A 16,235-nucleotide genomic window follows, 5' to 3' on the forward strand; every position below is an offset into this window, starting at 1 on the left:
CATTTTACACATGCGCTCTCCAGTTTTTGTACAGATAGAAAATACCCCTTGTATCAGGTCAATTAAGTTCTTAACAACGTGTGTAAAATCTGCTATGCTGGATCGAGACTCTCTTTATGTTTGCACAGACGAAGGCAGTGCTCATTCCACGGGCAGAGATTTTGTACAAGTGTTTAAATTTTGCAAACCGATTTAGCACAGCACAATAAACATTACTGGTTCCTTGATTCCCACTGACAAAATATTACCAATAAAATATGTTCTCATTGTCTAGGACATAATCAATTCCATGAGCAACAGCCCAGCAACCAGCAAGCCTCCCGTCACTTTAAGGCTTGTAGTGCCAGCCAGCCAGTGTGGCTCCCTCATAGGAAAAGGCGGTTCCAAAATTAAAGAAATGAGAGAGGTATGTTATGAAACCTTTTTAGGGATAAACAAATTGCTATTTACATAACAAAATTAGGCCATTTTTCATTAATGTGTTGTTTCCTTATGTTAGATTTTATGAGTTTACATTCTCTATAAGACAAGTTGTAATATTTAGACAACTGATATGTTGTTCAGTTAATCCACACAGAACCACAGAACATTTATGAGAATCAATACATTGATAAGTGTGGTTCCATCTATAATCTGGAATCAAAACTAAACCATTTAATCCGAACCAGAGGGCAAATTACGGAATTATTATAGCCACAATTTCACACTGCAATTAGAGAACATAAGAGTCCTACAACTTAAATCTTCCTGACATCTTTGCATTTAAAAGTAGTAACATTTTTTCATTGAATTTTGAAAATTGAATTTTCTTGCTGACATGGTAGACAGACATATGCTAACACTAGCATATAAGCCTGTTTGAGAACAAATGTAATGAATAAAACATCAGGAGACTGAAACCTCATACACTTTCTGTTGTAATGTCAGCTACATTCACGTTCTGTGTATTGGCTTTTGTGCAACACCACTTCAAAAATGATCTTCGGCCTGACGTCCTTTGCTCTGCACAGAAGTGACCGAGCTAAGCTTTAATATGGCTTTTCTTGGTGAGACATGTTGATACAAAGGTTCAGCCTTTCACACGGCTGTCACTCTCTGGAAGTAAATGCCTGTTCACCCCTTCCAAACACATGGACCACCTGTATGAGCTAGAACTGAGACCTGTAACTCACATTGCCTTACTCTACTCTAGTCCGCAGGGGCCCAGGTGCAGGTGGCAGGGGATATGCTGCCCAACTCCACAGAACGTGCAGTGACAATCTCCGGAACCCCAGAAGCCATCATCCAGTGTGTCAAACAAATCTGTGTGGTCATGCTGGAGGTGGGGGACAGACTTAATCTAAACAAATTAGTACTGAACAGACACTCATGCACCATGTCTCCTTAAGTAATACGAAAAAGTGCCTTGTTGTGGTGAAATTTTTGTTTTCAGGAATCAAGTTTGTAACTGAACACAGTGCTTTTAATACACCTGTTAATTACTGTCAAAGGCTGTGAGAGGGCTGATTTTAGCCAGCTATGCTTTCTACTTTGTTGCCGATTTGGACAGGTATTAGAAAATAACTCAAAAATACAGTAACTTGTAGTGTAACAGCTTAAAGAATCTGATTACAGTTTAGAGGACATCATTTCTTGGACATAAAGTCTATTTCTGTCTTCGTATTACATGTAAAGCACATATGAAGCTAAGTGGATACTCCCCCCACTACAGCAGAGCAGCCGCAGAGGAAATCTGATTAAGCCCTCTCCACTGTCTTGAACATCATGTTACTGCAGCATGATATGAATCGGAAACTCTGTGTCAGCATCTTAACTTAGCAAGCTTCACATAAACACACCACCTCCCTGAGTATCTGTGGGGATTTTCATTAATCTGTGATCATTGTGTTTCACACCCCCATGATTTTTATATACTAATACTAATACGAATTCCACAACTTCTTTTGTGTTCATAAATTATACTCCAGGTGTCATCAAAAGGTTCTAGCAAATTAAAACATTTCTCACAGTAAAAGCAGCAAGGTTACAAGCCAGAATATAGCCTCAGGGTGATTTTCTGTTCTTACATGGATGTTGCTTGAGTTTAGATTACTTAGAGCATAAATCTATAAATTATGACAAATTTTGCCCCTACCGTACGTTAACTCCTGAATAAGTATTCAAAAGCCGATGTTTAACTTAGAGACTTGTAACGTGGGGAAACAGCTATCCCGACTCTGTCTGGAGGCACTGAAATCCACCTACCACAACCATTAAAGCTCATTAAATTTCAGAATGTCCGATTTGTTTTTTGTGCTAAACATGTTTTTGGCCAGGAGCAGCCACATCCTGGGAAATGGACAGGATGATGGAGGATGAAAAAATGTCTTCATCCTGCTGATTGTATTACCTTCAGACCCCTGTTCCCAGCCTTTATGCCAAGATAAACTAATTAGATGTGAATTGTATGGATGTGATATAAATTTCTATGACAAACTGCCATCTTCAGAGATGGCGATAGTTGGATAATGGTACCAGTGGACAGAGTCAGGGTAATATATTAAGGCAGAAAAATAGAGCTCATATTAATATGTGTCTTCTTCAAATTAATCGGGATCACAGCCAACGTCTGACTGATTTTCTCCCTCTCTCTCTCTCTCTCTCTCTCTCTTATCCCCTTCACCCAGTCCCCACCAAAAGGTGCCACCATCCCTTATCGCCCAAAGCCTGCCTCTACTCCAGTAATTTTTTCTGGTGGCCAGGTAAGAGCTGAGCTAGCTGTAGCTCATTAGTTATTGTCTACAGAGACTTTTGCTACAGCATCTGCCACTGCCTGTTCCTGCAAGCTTTTTTACTTTTGCACTACAATTCTTTGAGAAATGAGATTTCTGTGATTAGAAAAATGTCAGTAGTTGGTGTGGATTTAAACAATAAAATGATATTTGCCCACCCTCTATGGATAAATGCAGAGCTAGTGTGGCGTTATTAAATTGCCACAAAATGTTGTAATGGGTCAGTTTTATGTGTGTCTCCCTGTCTCCTCTCAACAATTATAGTTAGTTAGGTGGATTGTGGCCACACAGGAAAGTGAAAGCTGTTGAATGATAATGTATGATTCAGCATCAATGGCGTGGAGACGAAATGCACTGCAAATATTAATGTTCAGCTAATATAGTCTAGATTGTTTTATTTCCGTTCTGATAACAAAATAGATAAATATGAAAAACACAGCTCCTAACTGCTATTTTTAATTACTCCAATTTGGAAGTTTTTGGTTTGTCTGGAAATGAGACCCAGTGGATGTTAAATGGATCATAAGACAAAATTGAGGCATTTACATAATGTTCACTTTTGTTTTGGAAAATGAATAATGATAAATAAACTCATACAGGCTTGGACACAAACACCTGTGCAATACTAATACACAAAATCCACAAAAAACCTCTGCATGAACACTACAGTTACTGATGATGCTTGTAATGACCAATTCTCTTGCGACAGTGTATTTTTACATGACTTGAATCTGTAGATTCTGTAACAAGATGTACCTGTTATGGTGTCAGGCAGATCCACAAAATAACTGCATTTTACTTTAAACTACACATAATCTACTGTACTTATAGTGAGTACTGGGATTAAACATCACCCATCTGTCACTTAAGCTACTGTTTTGCTTGAGAGTTGAATTCATAAATAAAAATTAAACAGGAGATGAGGAATCATGAAGGAGCTCCATGTTGCATTGCCAATTGGTAAAAAAAGGCATTTAAGTACATTATGCACATTGATATAATTTAGAACATACAGTATTCTTGCTCAACTATCATAGACGTTGTTCCTTTGCATTGATTTATTTCAATGTCTGATAAAACAGTTGTCTAATGTTTGGATGCGCAAGGTCTCACTGTAATTCACATCTATCAACTGGTCACATGTTTTTTATGCTATTTCTTTCACAATGATTATAATGAGTATGATTAAGTACATCATGCACTGTAATATCACTTGTTCGTGTACTGAAATTTGCAATCAACACTTTTTTATACTTATTTGAGCTAAAATTGTAAAACACACTTGCACAAGCTCACATTGAAAAAGCTCATTTGTTATTTGATATTTGAGTTTTATTTTCTCTTCATATAAATAGGATTTGTTAGAATCTGCTGTTTCTAATAAGTATTTTTTTTCTTTTCAGGCCTACACAATTCAGGGACAGTATGCCATACCACACCCAGATGTGAGTTTTAAGTCTCTTCTCAATGTTTATCCAAATTGTTGCCTTTTATTAGATTGACAATCACAAGTCATGAATTCTTTAATGGCTGTCCTTGTAGTTTAAGGATGGATAACAGTTAGACCATGAGAATTCGTATCAGATCCAGGTGTAAAAAGTGACTCCTGGTACTAATCATTTGGTCAAAGACAGCAGTGGCAGTTTGGACATTGACACCTCTTTAATCCCAGTGGACCATATAGTTTCTATTAATAATCTCCATCTGTCCTTGTCTTAAGAGAATCTCAGGAACTATACCTTGTGTCAGATTCGCTAATTCAAAGTTGGGCAGTGATTGATGCCAGTGGAGGTGGTGGTTGACAATGCAATCATTCAAGTAAAGGTTTGACACATTTGTCCACCCTCATTAAAACTCCTCCCAATGGGAGAAGAAGTCTTGAAAACATCAGTTTTCCTCTCATTCCTGATGGAAATGATTCACAGCAGGGGATGGACGTTCTCTCGTCCATGTTGAGGAGGAGGGTGGCTGCTGTGACAGGCACGTCAAACCTAAAGTTGTCTGGATCTCAGTCATAAGTACCAACTAGAAGGACACATGGGAAATGAGGGGGAACGTGGGAGTGAAACTGCATCAATCCTGCATTTGGATAATGTTGTCATGAGTGCAGTGTGTTTTTCTCTGTTGTTTAAATTTAAAAAAAATACACTGGGTTAAATGGGTAAAAAATTGAAAATTATTCAAATTAACCAGGACTTCATTACAATCACCTTCTCTCTTTATCTCATTTTCTATTCCTTTTTTTTTGTCCTCCACCACCCTGTCTTGGCCTCCTTCTCCTCACATTTTCTTCACTCTAGTTTTTGGTTGTCTTCATTTCTTGGTGTGACTTGTGTAACAGTAACCTCTTAGTTCTACTTTCCCTCCTAACCCTTCAGCAGTTGACCAAGCTCCACCAGTTGGCTATGCAGCAAACCCCCTTTACCCCTCTCGGACAGACCACCCCTGCTTTCCCTGGTACGTACCCACGAGGCCCTTTAGATACTTCCTTCTCTTTGCATCCAGAGAAACATTTTTCTCTTTCCCCACCTTGCACCTTATCTCTCTTTTGGCACAGCATGACTCGGCCCCTGTGGTGTCTCCTTCTTTGATTTTTTTCATGTACATATAAAGTATTTTCAGTATTTTGTCTTAGCTCCACCTTATATTATGCCAGTGAGAGGCAGAAAAGTGACACAGGGCTTCACTGGAAATTGCATCTTTTCTATAACACATTTTCAGGATAGCTTTATTTTCTATTAAAGATAAAAACTTCCATAGAAATAGTTTGGCCACATTGCTCTGTACAGTATATATGGAATAATTTATTGAATCAACAAAAAAGTATCTTAGCATTCTGTCACGTCTTGAAAATGAAATTAAAGAACTGTTAAGAAAAATGTTCTATTCAGAAACAACAGTTTGACGTTTTGGGAAAAGCACTTTGTTGCAAAGCTTTATGTGAGAAGATCAATACCACTCTGAAGTATTTTTCAGACATGAAATATGCAACTTTGCTACCTTCAGCAATTTGTTAAAGCCATAGCTTTGTGTCATTTAGACACTGGTCACTTTTACGTTAATGGTTCTCCGGGCCTGATTCAGACATGCCCACGATCTTCACGGAAAGATCCACAGTACAGGCACAATATCTGCCGTACATGTGAGATTAGTTTAGTTTCTGTTTGACTTTTAGTCATTTTAGTCGAGGATTGATGTTAACCAAGGACTAATGATTAGTGTGGTGTGAAAAACTATCTACCAAAACAATCTACCAATCAAGAGTTGGTAATTCAACAGTAGACTTGATTAACATGAACAATAGGCTCAGTTCATCGTAATTGTACTTTAATGCTTTTAAACTTCCCTTTGACTTCCCTATATTAAACTATTTCCCTGCCTCTAGTGAAATAAAATCCTCCAGATTGTATCACCTGGAGTTTTTTGTCATTAGGAGTTCAGATGATGTCATCTGGGGGAGTTCTGGAAAAGCAGGTTGCCTATGATCACAAACTCCATAGTGGGAGCAACAAGATAATATGATATGAACTGAAGGTTCCTCCAAGTGATGTCATCTGGAGCCATTTTTCAGCTAGAAGTAGAGAGATATATTTTAATATAGGGAAGTTTATTGCCACTTACATACATGCACTGCTCAAACTAGAACCAAAAGAAGCAAGTTCCAAATCAGTGAAGGTGTACTGAAAAACAGTAAGGATCATTCAAAGACATTGTTTGTTCACATTGTGTTGTTTAAAGAGTCCTCATGGTGTCATAAGTTCATTACACTCAAACAATGCATGCTGGGAAGTCTGCTGGTTTTGTTTCTTCAAAAGCTGGATGAACTTCTGTTCATTTATTCAACACAACATTTCAAGATAAACCACTTCAACTCAGAACAAGTGTTCTGAAGATGTCAGTGAACACAATGATCCCTTCAAAGTAAAACAATATACTCAGATTGGTTAAGTAATAAAACACAGCTCGATCGTTTAAATACATAATTACTGCAACTGTTAAAGAAGAGTACTTTCACTTTACCTGTATTTTCTTATGCTCAGCTAGTATCTCAGCTGACAAAAATATTTAAATAAATTAGTTTTGGGTTTTGGTGTGTAGGATGAAAACCTTGAGGCTATCTGCACACCGTTCAGACTCGTGCCGTGTTGAAAGTGACACAGAAATGTTACTCAGTCTGACCTTGCAACTTCTACGACAAAGTAAACTGGGTGGTCATTCAGACATGAAGCCGACAGATTAACTGAAAGCGGTGCATGTCTGTTCAAAGCTTACATTACAGCCAACAGCAAATTAGCTTAGCACATTGGCTTAAAATACTGGGCAAACTTATATCTTGTCGAGTGTGAAAACTGGAGACAAATGCAGTAACTAAGTACTGTAAGTGGCTCTGCTTTTTTGCTGGTATGCAGATTTTATTACCTTTGGCCAGAGCCCAGCAAGCTGTCTGCCTTTTTCCAGTCTTTTTGCTAATCTCAGCCAACAGGCCTGCTGACTGTAGCTGTATATTTAACATGCAGGTATGGGAGTGGTATCCATCGTCTCATGTACTGTAGCTCTTGGCAAATTCCTTTAGGTTTCAGCTTTGATAAAGTGACTATTTAAACTCAAATCTCCTTTCTGTTCTCATTGCTCCCCGGCCCAGGTTTGGATACCAGTCCACCAGCCAGCACCCATGAACTCACCATTCCTAATGATGTGAGTAATGCCAGATAGGTTACTTGAGACAGCAGAACGAGGAAGTACAGTCGGTTTCAAAATCTGGTGTTTTGAAAATTACATCTTTAAATTAAAAGGATATGTCAAGTGTGCAAAGATAGTTTATATTATAGTTTAATGTACCTTTTCTCACAGAGCCCAGTGCGTTTGGCACAGCAGAGTAACACTGATCAGCTGATTTACTGGCTATGATGTTATCATTAATCAAAGTAAATTTTCTGAATGATGGGATTTAAATTAAACTCACACTATTTCATACCCCATTAAACTCCAGTCAGTTTTTTATTTAAAATACATTATGCATTACAGTACATTTAAATCTGTTAAGACGAAACAAGGGTTTCCCCGCTTCCTGTTTTTTTTCCCCCAGCTCATAGGCTGCATTATCGGACGCCAGGGAACCAAAATAAATGAGATTCGACAGATGTCTGGGGCGCAGATCAAAATTGCAAATGCAATGGAAGGCTCATCGGAGCGCCAGATCACCATCACAGGGACCCCTGCTAACATCAGCCTGGCCCAGTATCTCATCAATGCCAGGTAACCTCTTAACTAAGTGCTGGGCTCATAGTGAAGATTGAGAGGAGTGTTTTGTGGGATTTTGATTTTTGAATTTGAACCTGCTGATTAGTTAACTGGATGACCAATAAACGAATCATCAACTCGTCAGTATTCAGTATTCATTCATGACATATGGTTCATGATAAATCATGTATAACTTAGATCTTCCTCTTGTGCTTTGGCCCATAAAGTTTATTAAATGGAAATCAACTGACTCTATAACTGTAAAGCCCCAAGACTAAACAAACTCCTGCTTTTTTCATTCTTTTATATATCTTATATCGTACTTAACAGGAACACACTGCATTTTTCACTTAATGTTCATGCGAGGCTTCACTTCTCTTGTCTTATGTCCTCTTCCTTTCACGAAAACCTCTCATTCCTCAAAGCAGACACAAAGAATTATCCACAGCTCAGGGAAAAATGAACCTTAATGATATCCACAGGCTGAATTTCAGTGTTATCAGCATTAGCACAGGAGTACCCACATGCTCACAGAGAACTTTATGCATCTTCTTATATATCCTAAGGGGATTTTAGAGAATTTTCTCCAGATAAAATAATGGCTATTGATGTTTTATTGATGTTACAAACTAACATATTGTAGAATTTCTTTATTTAATTTGAGTTAAATTAAATATTTAAATTAAAATATCGAGTGTGTCCCATTCCTTGAATTACTACTCCCTAGAAAATGTACACTAAGTATTTAGTGAGCGGTCAGTTGAATTTTCAGACACTTACCAAGAATTGTCATTATGCATCATTTGACCTGTGCAAATGGTAATTTTCTGTTCTCTGTAACACTTTCGATTACAGGCTGCGACTTAGAGGGTACAGTACAGTGTACAGTGAACTTACTGTGTACTTAGTAGTAACAATGGTGTACCTCCACAGTACCCATGGATACATATTTGTTGTTACTTGGTAACAATAAGCAAACTTTGTAAAATAACAGAGAATAAGAAAAATACCTACAGTGTAAGTATTTTGTAGTTAATGGGTACTTTTTAAATATTACATGATTGGTGCAAATACTGACAGTGGAACTACAGATAAGAAGAGGGTAATAGGCTCCAACAAATATCTTTCCATAGTTACGGTGGAGGTAAACTGTTGTTACTGTGTTCACTGTACTTGAAACAGGGATTTAACTTGCCCCATTTTAAGAAATAGCACTGTATTTCTTTTTGCCATTGGTATATTTGATAAATGAGTCCATGAATTGCTTTTGTGTCACTATCTGAAAAGAGGAAAATTAATATAAAATGGAATATATTAAAAACAGCAAAGAAATAAGAGAGAACATGACTGCCCCCGAGCAATGTTGTTAGAAGAAAGAGTGATATGATGTCTCTTTCAAAGCAGACAACAGCATCTACATTGAATTTTATGCTTTAGTCTGCTGCATGATTTCATGAGAGGATTAAAACTATGGGATTATGCTGCCATATTTTTGGAATTTCATAGATTTTACGTGAAAAGTTAGAATAAAAATATAGTGTCAACATTGTTTAAAAATGTTCCCGCAAACTCAAAGACAAAGTCAGTTGGAGCATAATATTCACTTTGAAGCAAAGGTTCTTCTTTCACAGTTGATTTATTTTTTTCTGTCTCTCCCCCCCGCCCCTCCCCCCTCCCTCCATCTTTCCTGAACTGCTCTAGGCTGACGTCAGAAGTCACTGGAATGGGCACACTCTAATTTCTACCCACCTTTCCCTTGAACATATGGCATTGCACCTACTTTATTTATTTCTCTGTAACTCACTGTCCAGATATTTAAGTGACTTTGACTTTAATAATTTGTAGTATTTACTGTAAACATGTGTACTATATCTGCACTGTTACTAGGATTCTTCACACTTTTCTGAAACCCTGTTGTTTCTGTTTCTGAAAGGTCACTTTATTTTTTGACACTCTAGTACATTTAATGGCATCTCATGCAGTGCACAGATTTATTTTGCCTCATGTTTTAAGAGATCACTCTACATATAAAATAAAAATAAAAATATTCTCCCCAGGCACCTGAAAGTAAAGCTAAAGATTGGTAAAGCAATTTAAACTGATGTTATTCCTTTTCCATCCTCCAGTCTCACATTTGTACTCCATATTTATAAATTACTACAGACAAGCATCACTCAACACAAATGTTCAAACTATAATTCATTATTTTATTCTTGTTGATTTTTATGTCATGATTAATGAAACGTTTGGTGTTTTCCTGTGTGCCTGCAGACATTTGCCTGTTTGTCTAAGTGTTAAGGACACAGATCGATCTGCATGACGCACTGGCTGCAGTTCACATTCATTTGAAATTAATGGTTAAGAGGAATCAAACAGCAGTGAACAGTCTATTTATAATATGAAAGTGTCAGTCTCCAGTTTGCTATGAACTTAACCATATAGGCCAATACACATTCAGCCTTTCTTGGTTTCATGTAAAACCCAACAAAAAGGCTGAATGCAAATACTAACATACATGACTGCAGCATAGAGTGAAATTTAAATGCATGATATGAGTAAACCCTGAATTCAACTACAAACATGTAATCATGTTATTCATGCTGGCATCTAAGTTAGGCATGGGTCATATTCTGTAGAAAGGTCTGAGGGTATATTTGCACTTTTATTGAACTCATTTGAGGTTTTCAGGTGGCTGACAAGCTCCTGTGAAGCAAGGCTCATTACTCAGCCATGTCTAATATTCGCTTCCTTCCTCACAGATGCCCGTTTGGTAGAGGACAAGCCATTTCAGATATAAAACACGGACTGTGTTTTTTTTTCTTCTTATTTACAGCATATTGTCATAAAACCCGGGAAACGTTTTCTTAATGTGCAGTATGTATCTATAATGAACCAATCATGGATTTGACAGGCTTCCTTTACATAGACATGTATGCATGACTCTGCACTTGCAATCCACTCCAGTGCCATGTCTCAGTGGTTACACCAGGCATGATTGCTGTACTGGCTTATAGCCTTTTTCACAGGGACAGACACTTAACTTGTTACCTTGTTGTTTAAACTAAAGTTGAATGTATTTTAAAAATGTGTTTTAACTGCTGACATATTCCTGTCATACTGGATTTAAACCCCTTTGAGGTCAGAGTACAATTGAGTATGTACAGAATAATGTACAATTTAGAGTGCAGGTAATTACGCTTTAAAACATTTAAATTTTATAAGGTGATCATAATTCTAAACTGCAGATGCGCTAGATGCATAACATTTTATGTAATCTGATCTGTTCTGATTTCTGTTACGTTAAATACACTGTGACCCATAAAGCTGGAATAATTTTGTTTCCAGACACATCCCTCTTTTTTGCAAAGGTTAAGTGTGGTTTAATTTTTGCTACCATGTGTTTGGAGAAATTGATCAATAAAGTTTTGAGAAAATATACACTTTATCAAGAATAAATCACATTGTCAGAATAATTTCATGAGAAGAGGTAAAAGATATTTTATTCCAACTTTATGGGTAACACTGTATAAAGGTATACACACTGTAAACCAGTAAAATGATATCTATCACTGTACTTTCAGGTACTGTACCTACTATTTTTAATACACACTATCTTAATACATACAATACATATTTATACATGTTTTAACCACAAGTCCTTTATATGCATAATTCCAATCCTAATTAGAGAAATAATGTTTGGGAAATTGAATTTGCATGACTTGGTGCAGACTCAGGTACTTGGCTTTTGGTTAGAGTTTTAGAGTATAGAGAAGTTATGATGAGTCAGAAATATGCTGTTTTACACCAACACACTGCTTTACATTGACATGTGTTTCAATTGAACAAACCAGGGAAAAGGTGATCGAGGGCTTAAGAATATTAAACTTTCCATCACATACAGAATTTGGTCATTAAAGTGGTTTAATATATTCCGTGAAGTGCACATAAATAGTTGTATTTTTAACTTTAAAGTATCCACTGGTTAAGTGCAGCCAGACTAAACAAGTTGCAATCATGCTACTTTACTGTTTAACCATTTTGCAAACATCCCTTTTTGATTGTCATGCTTCTTCCATGTCCATCGCTCATGTTCTCATCAACCTACAAAGGTGTATATGTTGAACACCTCTTGTGTTATTTGTGTCATGTTTTTGTTACTGTGCTAGAGAAGCAAAAAAATTACAAGTTATCACAGAGGGGACACTGGTTGAGGAAATGTGTCAGATCATGTTTGAGTTTGATCATTTGTTTTGTGGAGGTCTGTACTCGAGTTATTATTTATTGAGATTGATTCTGAAATGTTTTGTAAGAGAAAAAATAAAGGTTGTGTTTCTCCCTTGATTTTAACCTCTGTACTATTACACTTCTTTATTCCAAAAGTTATAAAGTCTCGATGTATTTACCTGGTTAGTGAAGAACTAACATGATGAAGTAACAGACTATTTAAAAAAAGTTTATTGGTTGAAAGTTTAATATAAGTTCAGTAATAGAATCAATCTGTGGGTTTTGCTCCTCCCTTCCCACCTGTGCAGGTCAATGTGAGTTAAATACACTTTATGTATAGTGCAACATGATTCAAAACAGTACAAGTTTTTAAAAAATATGCTAAAATGCATAAATAGAAAAATCTCATCCAGTGAAATAAGTCAGTTAAACAATAACAAAAGAAGCAGAAGAACCTAAGATGTTTGGAAAAAACATTCCCTCCTGGATGCAGTGCGTGTGGAGGTGGATCCCTTTCATCCCTTTCATGAGTTCTTCAGATCACCCATCCATTAGCTGTAGCTAGTTATACTGTTTAGGGTCGCGGCAGGCTGGAGACAATCTTGGGAGAACTACCCAAAGAGGTGAGGTACACCCTGGACACGTCACCAGTGTATCTCAGGGCCAACACATTGACGCACACAGACAGCTAACACCTCACATTCACATTCACACCTACAGTACAGGAGTTAACCTAACATGAATGTCTTTGGACTGTGGGAGAAAACTGAAGTACACAGAGGAAACCCATGTAAGCACAGGGTATGCCACGGTCAGTTGGGGACACAGACTCGCAACCTTCCTTCCAGCTGTGGGGCGACAGCGATGTTTTTTTTTAATAGACAGAAAGGTCTCATTTTCTGGCTGGTTCTGAAAGAGTTATGAACAGTAGATTGCACACACAGCATGTTGGACACATTCCTTCACAGAACCTGCCTTTTCTTCTACAGGTATTGTGCTCACCACCATTTAAACCCCGTGAGCAGGCTAATCGGAAGTGGCAATCTGCATACTCTGCTTTTCCTCATGCTATTGCATCTGCTAAGTGAATCAGTGAGCTCTGTCAACTGACAGGTTTCAGGTTCATTTATCACTTCACGTACAATGCATGCGCATTATAAATATGTAGATATTACATACTGTAACCACCTAGAATTCATAGAACTGTAGTTATATTTGTAACTCAAACAGCCGCACATTTGTCCAAATGGTCATTTATGTCATTGATAGACAGAGAAAAGTTCACAGGCAGATTGATGAACAAGGTTTTGGGTATGGGAATTCTGGTGACTATTATGGTACATATGGTATGGTATATATATATATATATGGTATTGTATTAATGGTACAAAATTCAGTCTGACATCTGGTGATTTTCAAGTTTTATTAGCCCCACTGTATGTACCTGTAGCACGTCAGCCTGTAAGTAGATCTGAATCCTCTGCAAGACTGACAGCAAATAAAAAACAAAATAACCCTGCTTGAGGTCAGATAGTTAGTACTTACACACAATGTAACGACCATAAAAAGGAGAAAAAAAGAGCTCAAATGCACATTACTGACAAGCCTTACTGGCAATTAGCCAGCTTGCTTGATTCTGAGCTTTCAGTTAAATAATCTACGATTGATTCGTGTACACAAAGGAAGTGTTTTCCCACTGCGCCAGTGTTCATGGATTTTCTTTCAGTGAAATTTCGTTCTAACTGTTGGGGACATAGAGTTGACGTGTACTCTCATTAGGCTTTTCGCAGACAGGCTTTTAAAGGTTTTTCGGTTTGTCCTCCCTCCGTGTGGCTATTTGGCCACTGTGACAGAGTGGTTACCTGGATTGCTTTTCATTTCTAAATGCCAGAATACTCCATATAAAGAGAGGCAGGAACATGCACAGGGTGGACAAAATAACAGGGACACCTTTTAATATGATGCAATCAATTGCAACATTCCTGCAAATGAAATGAATCAGGATCGGTTTTCCTTTGGACTGTCAGTGAGGTGTAGATTCAATTCTATGGAAATGTTTGAGATATGTTATTGTGCCACGGAGGCACATGCTTATCTTACCTGCCATTTTCAGCTCCGACTGTAACAGACTGTAAAGCACAGTTAAATGCAGAGGTTGCACAAATCCACAAACAATTCTCAATCAACAGTACAAAAACGTGCTTACTTCACTGCAACTAGAAGTACCAGTGCTAATTACATACTCAAGTTGAAACACAAAGTATGTTATGTGTTAGTACAAAACTACAAGTACTTATTTAACAGTACTGCATAGGATTTTGTTAATAACATAAATGTTCAACTCTACAGATTTATTCAACCTTCAAAGAAAGAAATGTATGAAAAAGACATTTAGTAGAAATCAATAAAACATATAAATAGAGACTTTGTGTCAAACAAAAACAGCAGCTTCAAAACACTGAGCTCATTTTATGCACAGGGTGCATATTTAATTTTATTTCAGCAAAGTACAACTACCTCATAATTGTACTTTTGTACTGATTTACTTACCACCTCTGGTGTTGCAATCATATGGATAGATTTGATCTACAGTAAAAACCCTCACTGCGTGAAATTACTGTTTAATGCAATTCTCAAAATGTCTTAATGCAGAATGGAGACAAGATTCATCAGCTTTGTGTGAGCTCCATTTAGAAGAGTCACTGCTGTTAATGGGAATTAGCTATGTTTTGGTCTGACATTCAACTGGAGTTCGTGCACAAGACATCGGGTCACAGGGGACTTCTTTGTCCACAGGCATGTTGCAAATTAACATTGTCCCTCTTTGGGGACAACAAGAGGTCACCTTGTATACAGCCTGACCATCAATCCTCACCAAATCTTTCATGGCTGTTAAATAAGGCAAGTTTCGAGCAGCTCTTGATTGCACTCCCAGAGTCCCTGATTGCATTTAGTAGCACAATCACTAAGTCTGAAGAAGGAGAGATAATCCCTGTGCTAAACAATTGACAACCTTGCCAGGAAAAGAGGAAGGTCCAAATTATTGGTGCTATGAACGCTTTCAAGCTCACTGTGATTTCACATTAGAGCTCATTGTGATTTCACACTTCATCATGATGCCTCTTGAGAAAGAAATGTTCCACTGAATTTATGTGAAGTCCTGTTTGGTTTGCTGCATCGAGACTTTTCGGGTAAATTATTAGGTCCTGATGGATTATAAAGAAGCAGTTTTGGTGGTTTTGGGGCCTTAGGCAAGCTCAGATATAGGGCCCCCCTTGTGCCCCACTCTCACTTTGTCTGACACCCCCACACACACATTGCAGGAAAATCCACTATTCATTAGATGTTCCATTGCATCAGGTTTAAAAAAAGTTACTGGGTTTGTATATTGCCTGAGCTGAAGAAGACCTACAGTAACCTCCTCCTCCCAGACAGTATGAGAATTATTTACATAAAAATGCCAAATATGGCATTTGAATTACTAGTGTGTTGAAATTTCAGGTTAACATTACTTTAAGTGGAAAAGCAAAGTTTTCCAGCAGTTATTCACACTAGTTTGTGAAACTCTGAGTGTTAACCCAAACCACTAGCTAATGGGCCCCCGGATGGATGCATTATTAGAATGCCATATGTGGAAAAAGCATGCTGCATGAAGCTTAAAGCTACTTTTAGCTCAGTGCTTTATCTTTTCTAAACCAATACGTTTTAGAATTCAGGACACCTAAACTGCCTTCGATTTTATATTGTGGATATTTTGCACAGAAAAAGAAAAAATGTCTGGTTTGAATTAATACGCTGTCCCTGATTGTTGTAAACATTTGTCAGTAGCTGAAGAGGAGCTGTTGAAGCATTCTGTGACAAAGTCTCACAGAAAAGCACTGGAAGCAGAGCACAGTCATATAGCTTTTGTTTACTGTAATTTCATAAAAATATCTACCTGAAGGGTTGTGTATGGAATGATGGAGCATAAAGAGAAAAGCAGAGCTGGTTTGGATC

At 37.5% G+C, this 16,235-nt stretch overlaps 1 protein-coding gene across 11 annotated transcripts in view; it reads left to right on the forward strand.

Annotated features, from left to right (window-relative positions):
- pcbp3 (poly(rC) binding protein 3) overlaps positions 1-12,362 on the forward strand; it is a 62,760-nt gene extending 50,398 nt beyond the window's left edge. For 4 of the 11 annotated variants that reach the window (XM_067516437.1, XM_067516442.1, XM_067516440.1 and 1 more), the window contains 8 exons: positions 275-406; positions 1,193-1,321; positions 2,667-2,741; positions 4,175-4,216; positions 5,150-5,228; positions 7,414-7,466; positions 7,858-8,027; positions 9,714-12,362. In XM_067516437.1, coding sequence (XP_067372538.1) covers positions 275-406; positions 1,193-1,321; positions 2,667-2,741; positions 4,175-4,216; positions 5,150-5,228; positions 7,414-7,466; positions 7,858-8,027; positions 9,714-9,750 — 717 coding nt within the window. In that variant the 3' untranslated portion in view covers positions 9,751-12,362. The remainder of the gene's footprint in view (positions 1-274; positions 407-1,192; positions 1,322-2,666; positions 2,742-4,174; positions 4,217-5,149; positions 5,229-7,413; positions 7,467-7,857; positions 8,028-9,713) is intronic. The other 7 variants (XM_067516441.1, XM_067516443.1, XR_010915213.1 and 4 more) reach the window with 6 other exon arrangements.
- Positions 12,363-16,235: the final 3,873 nt, after the last annotated feature.

Source organism: Channa argus, chromosome 9, assembly GCF_033026475.1.
Source record: "Channa argus isolate prfri chromosome 9, Channa argus male v1.0, whole genome shotgun sequence".
Lineage (NCBI taxonomy): Eukaryota > Metazoa > Chordata > Actinopteri > Anabantiformes > Channidae > Channa > Channa argus.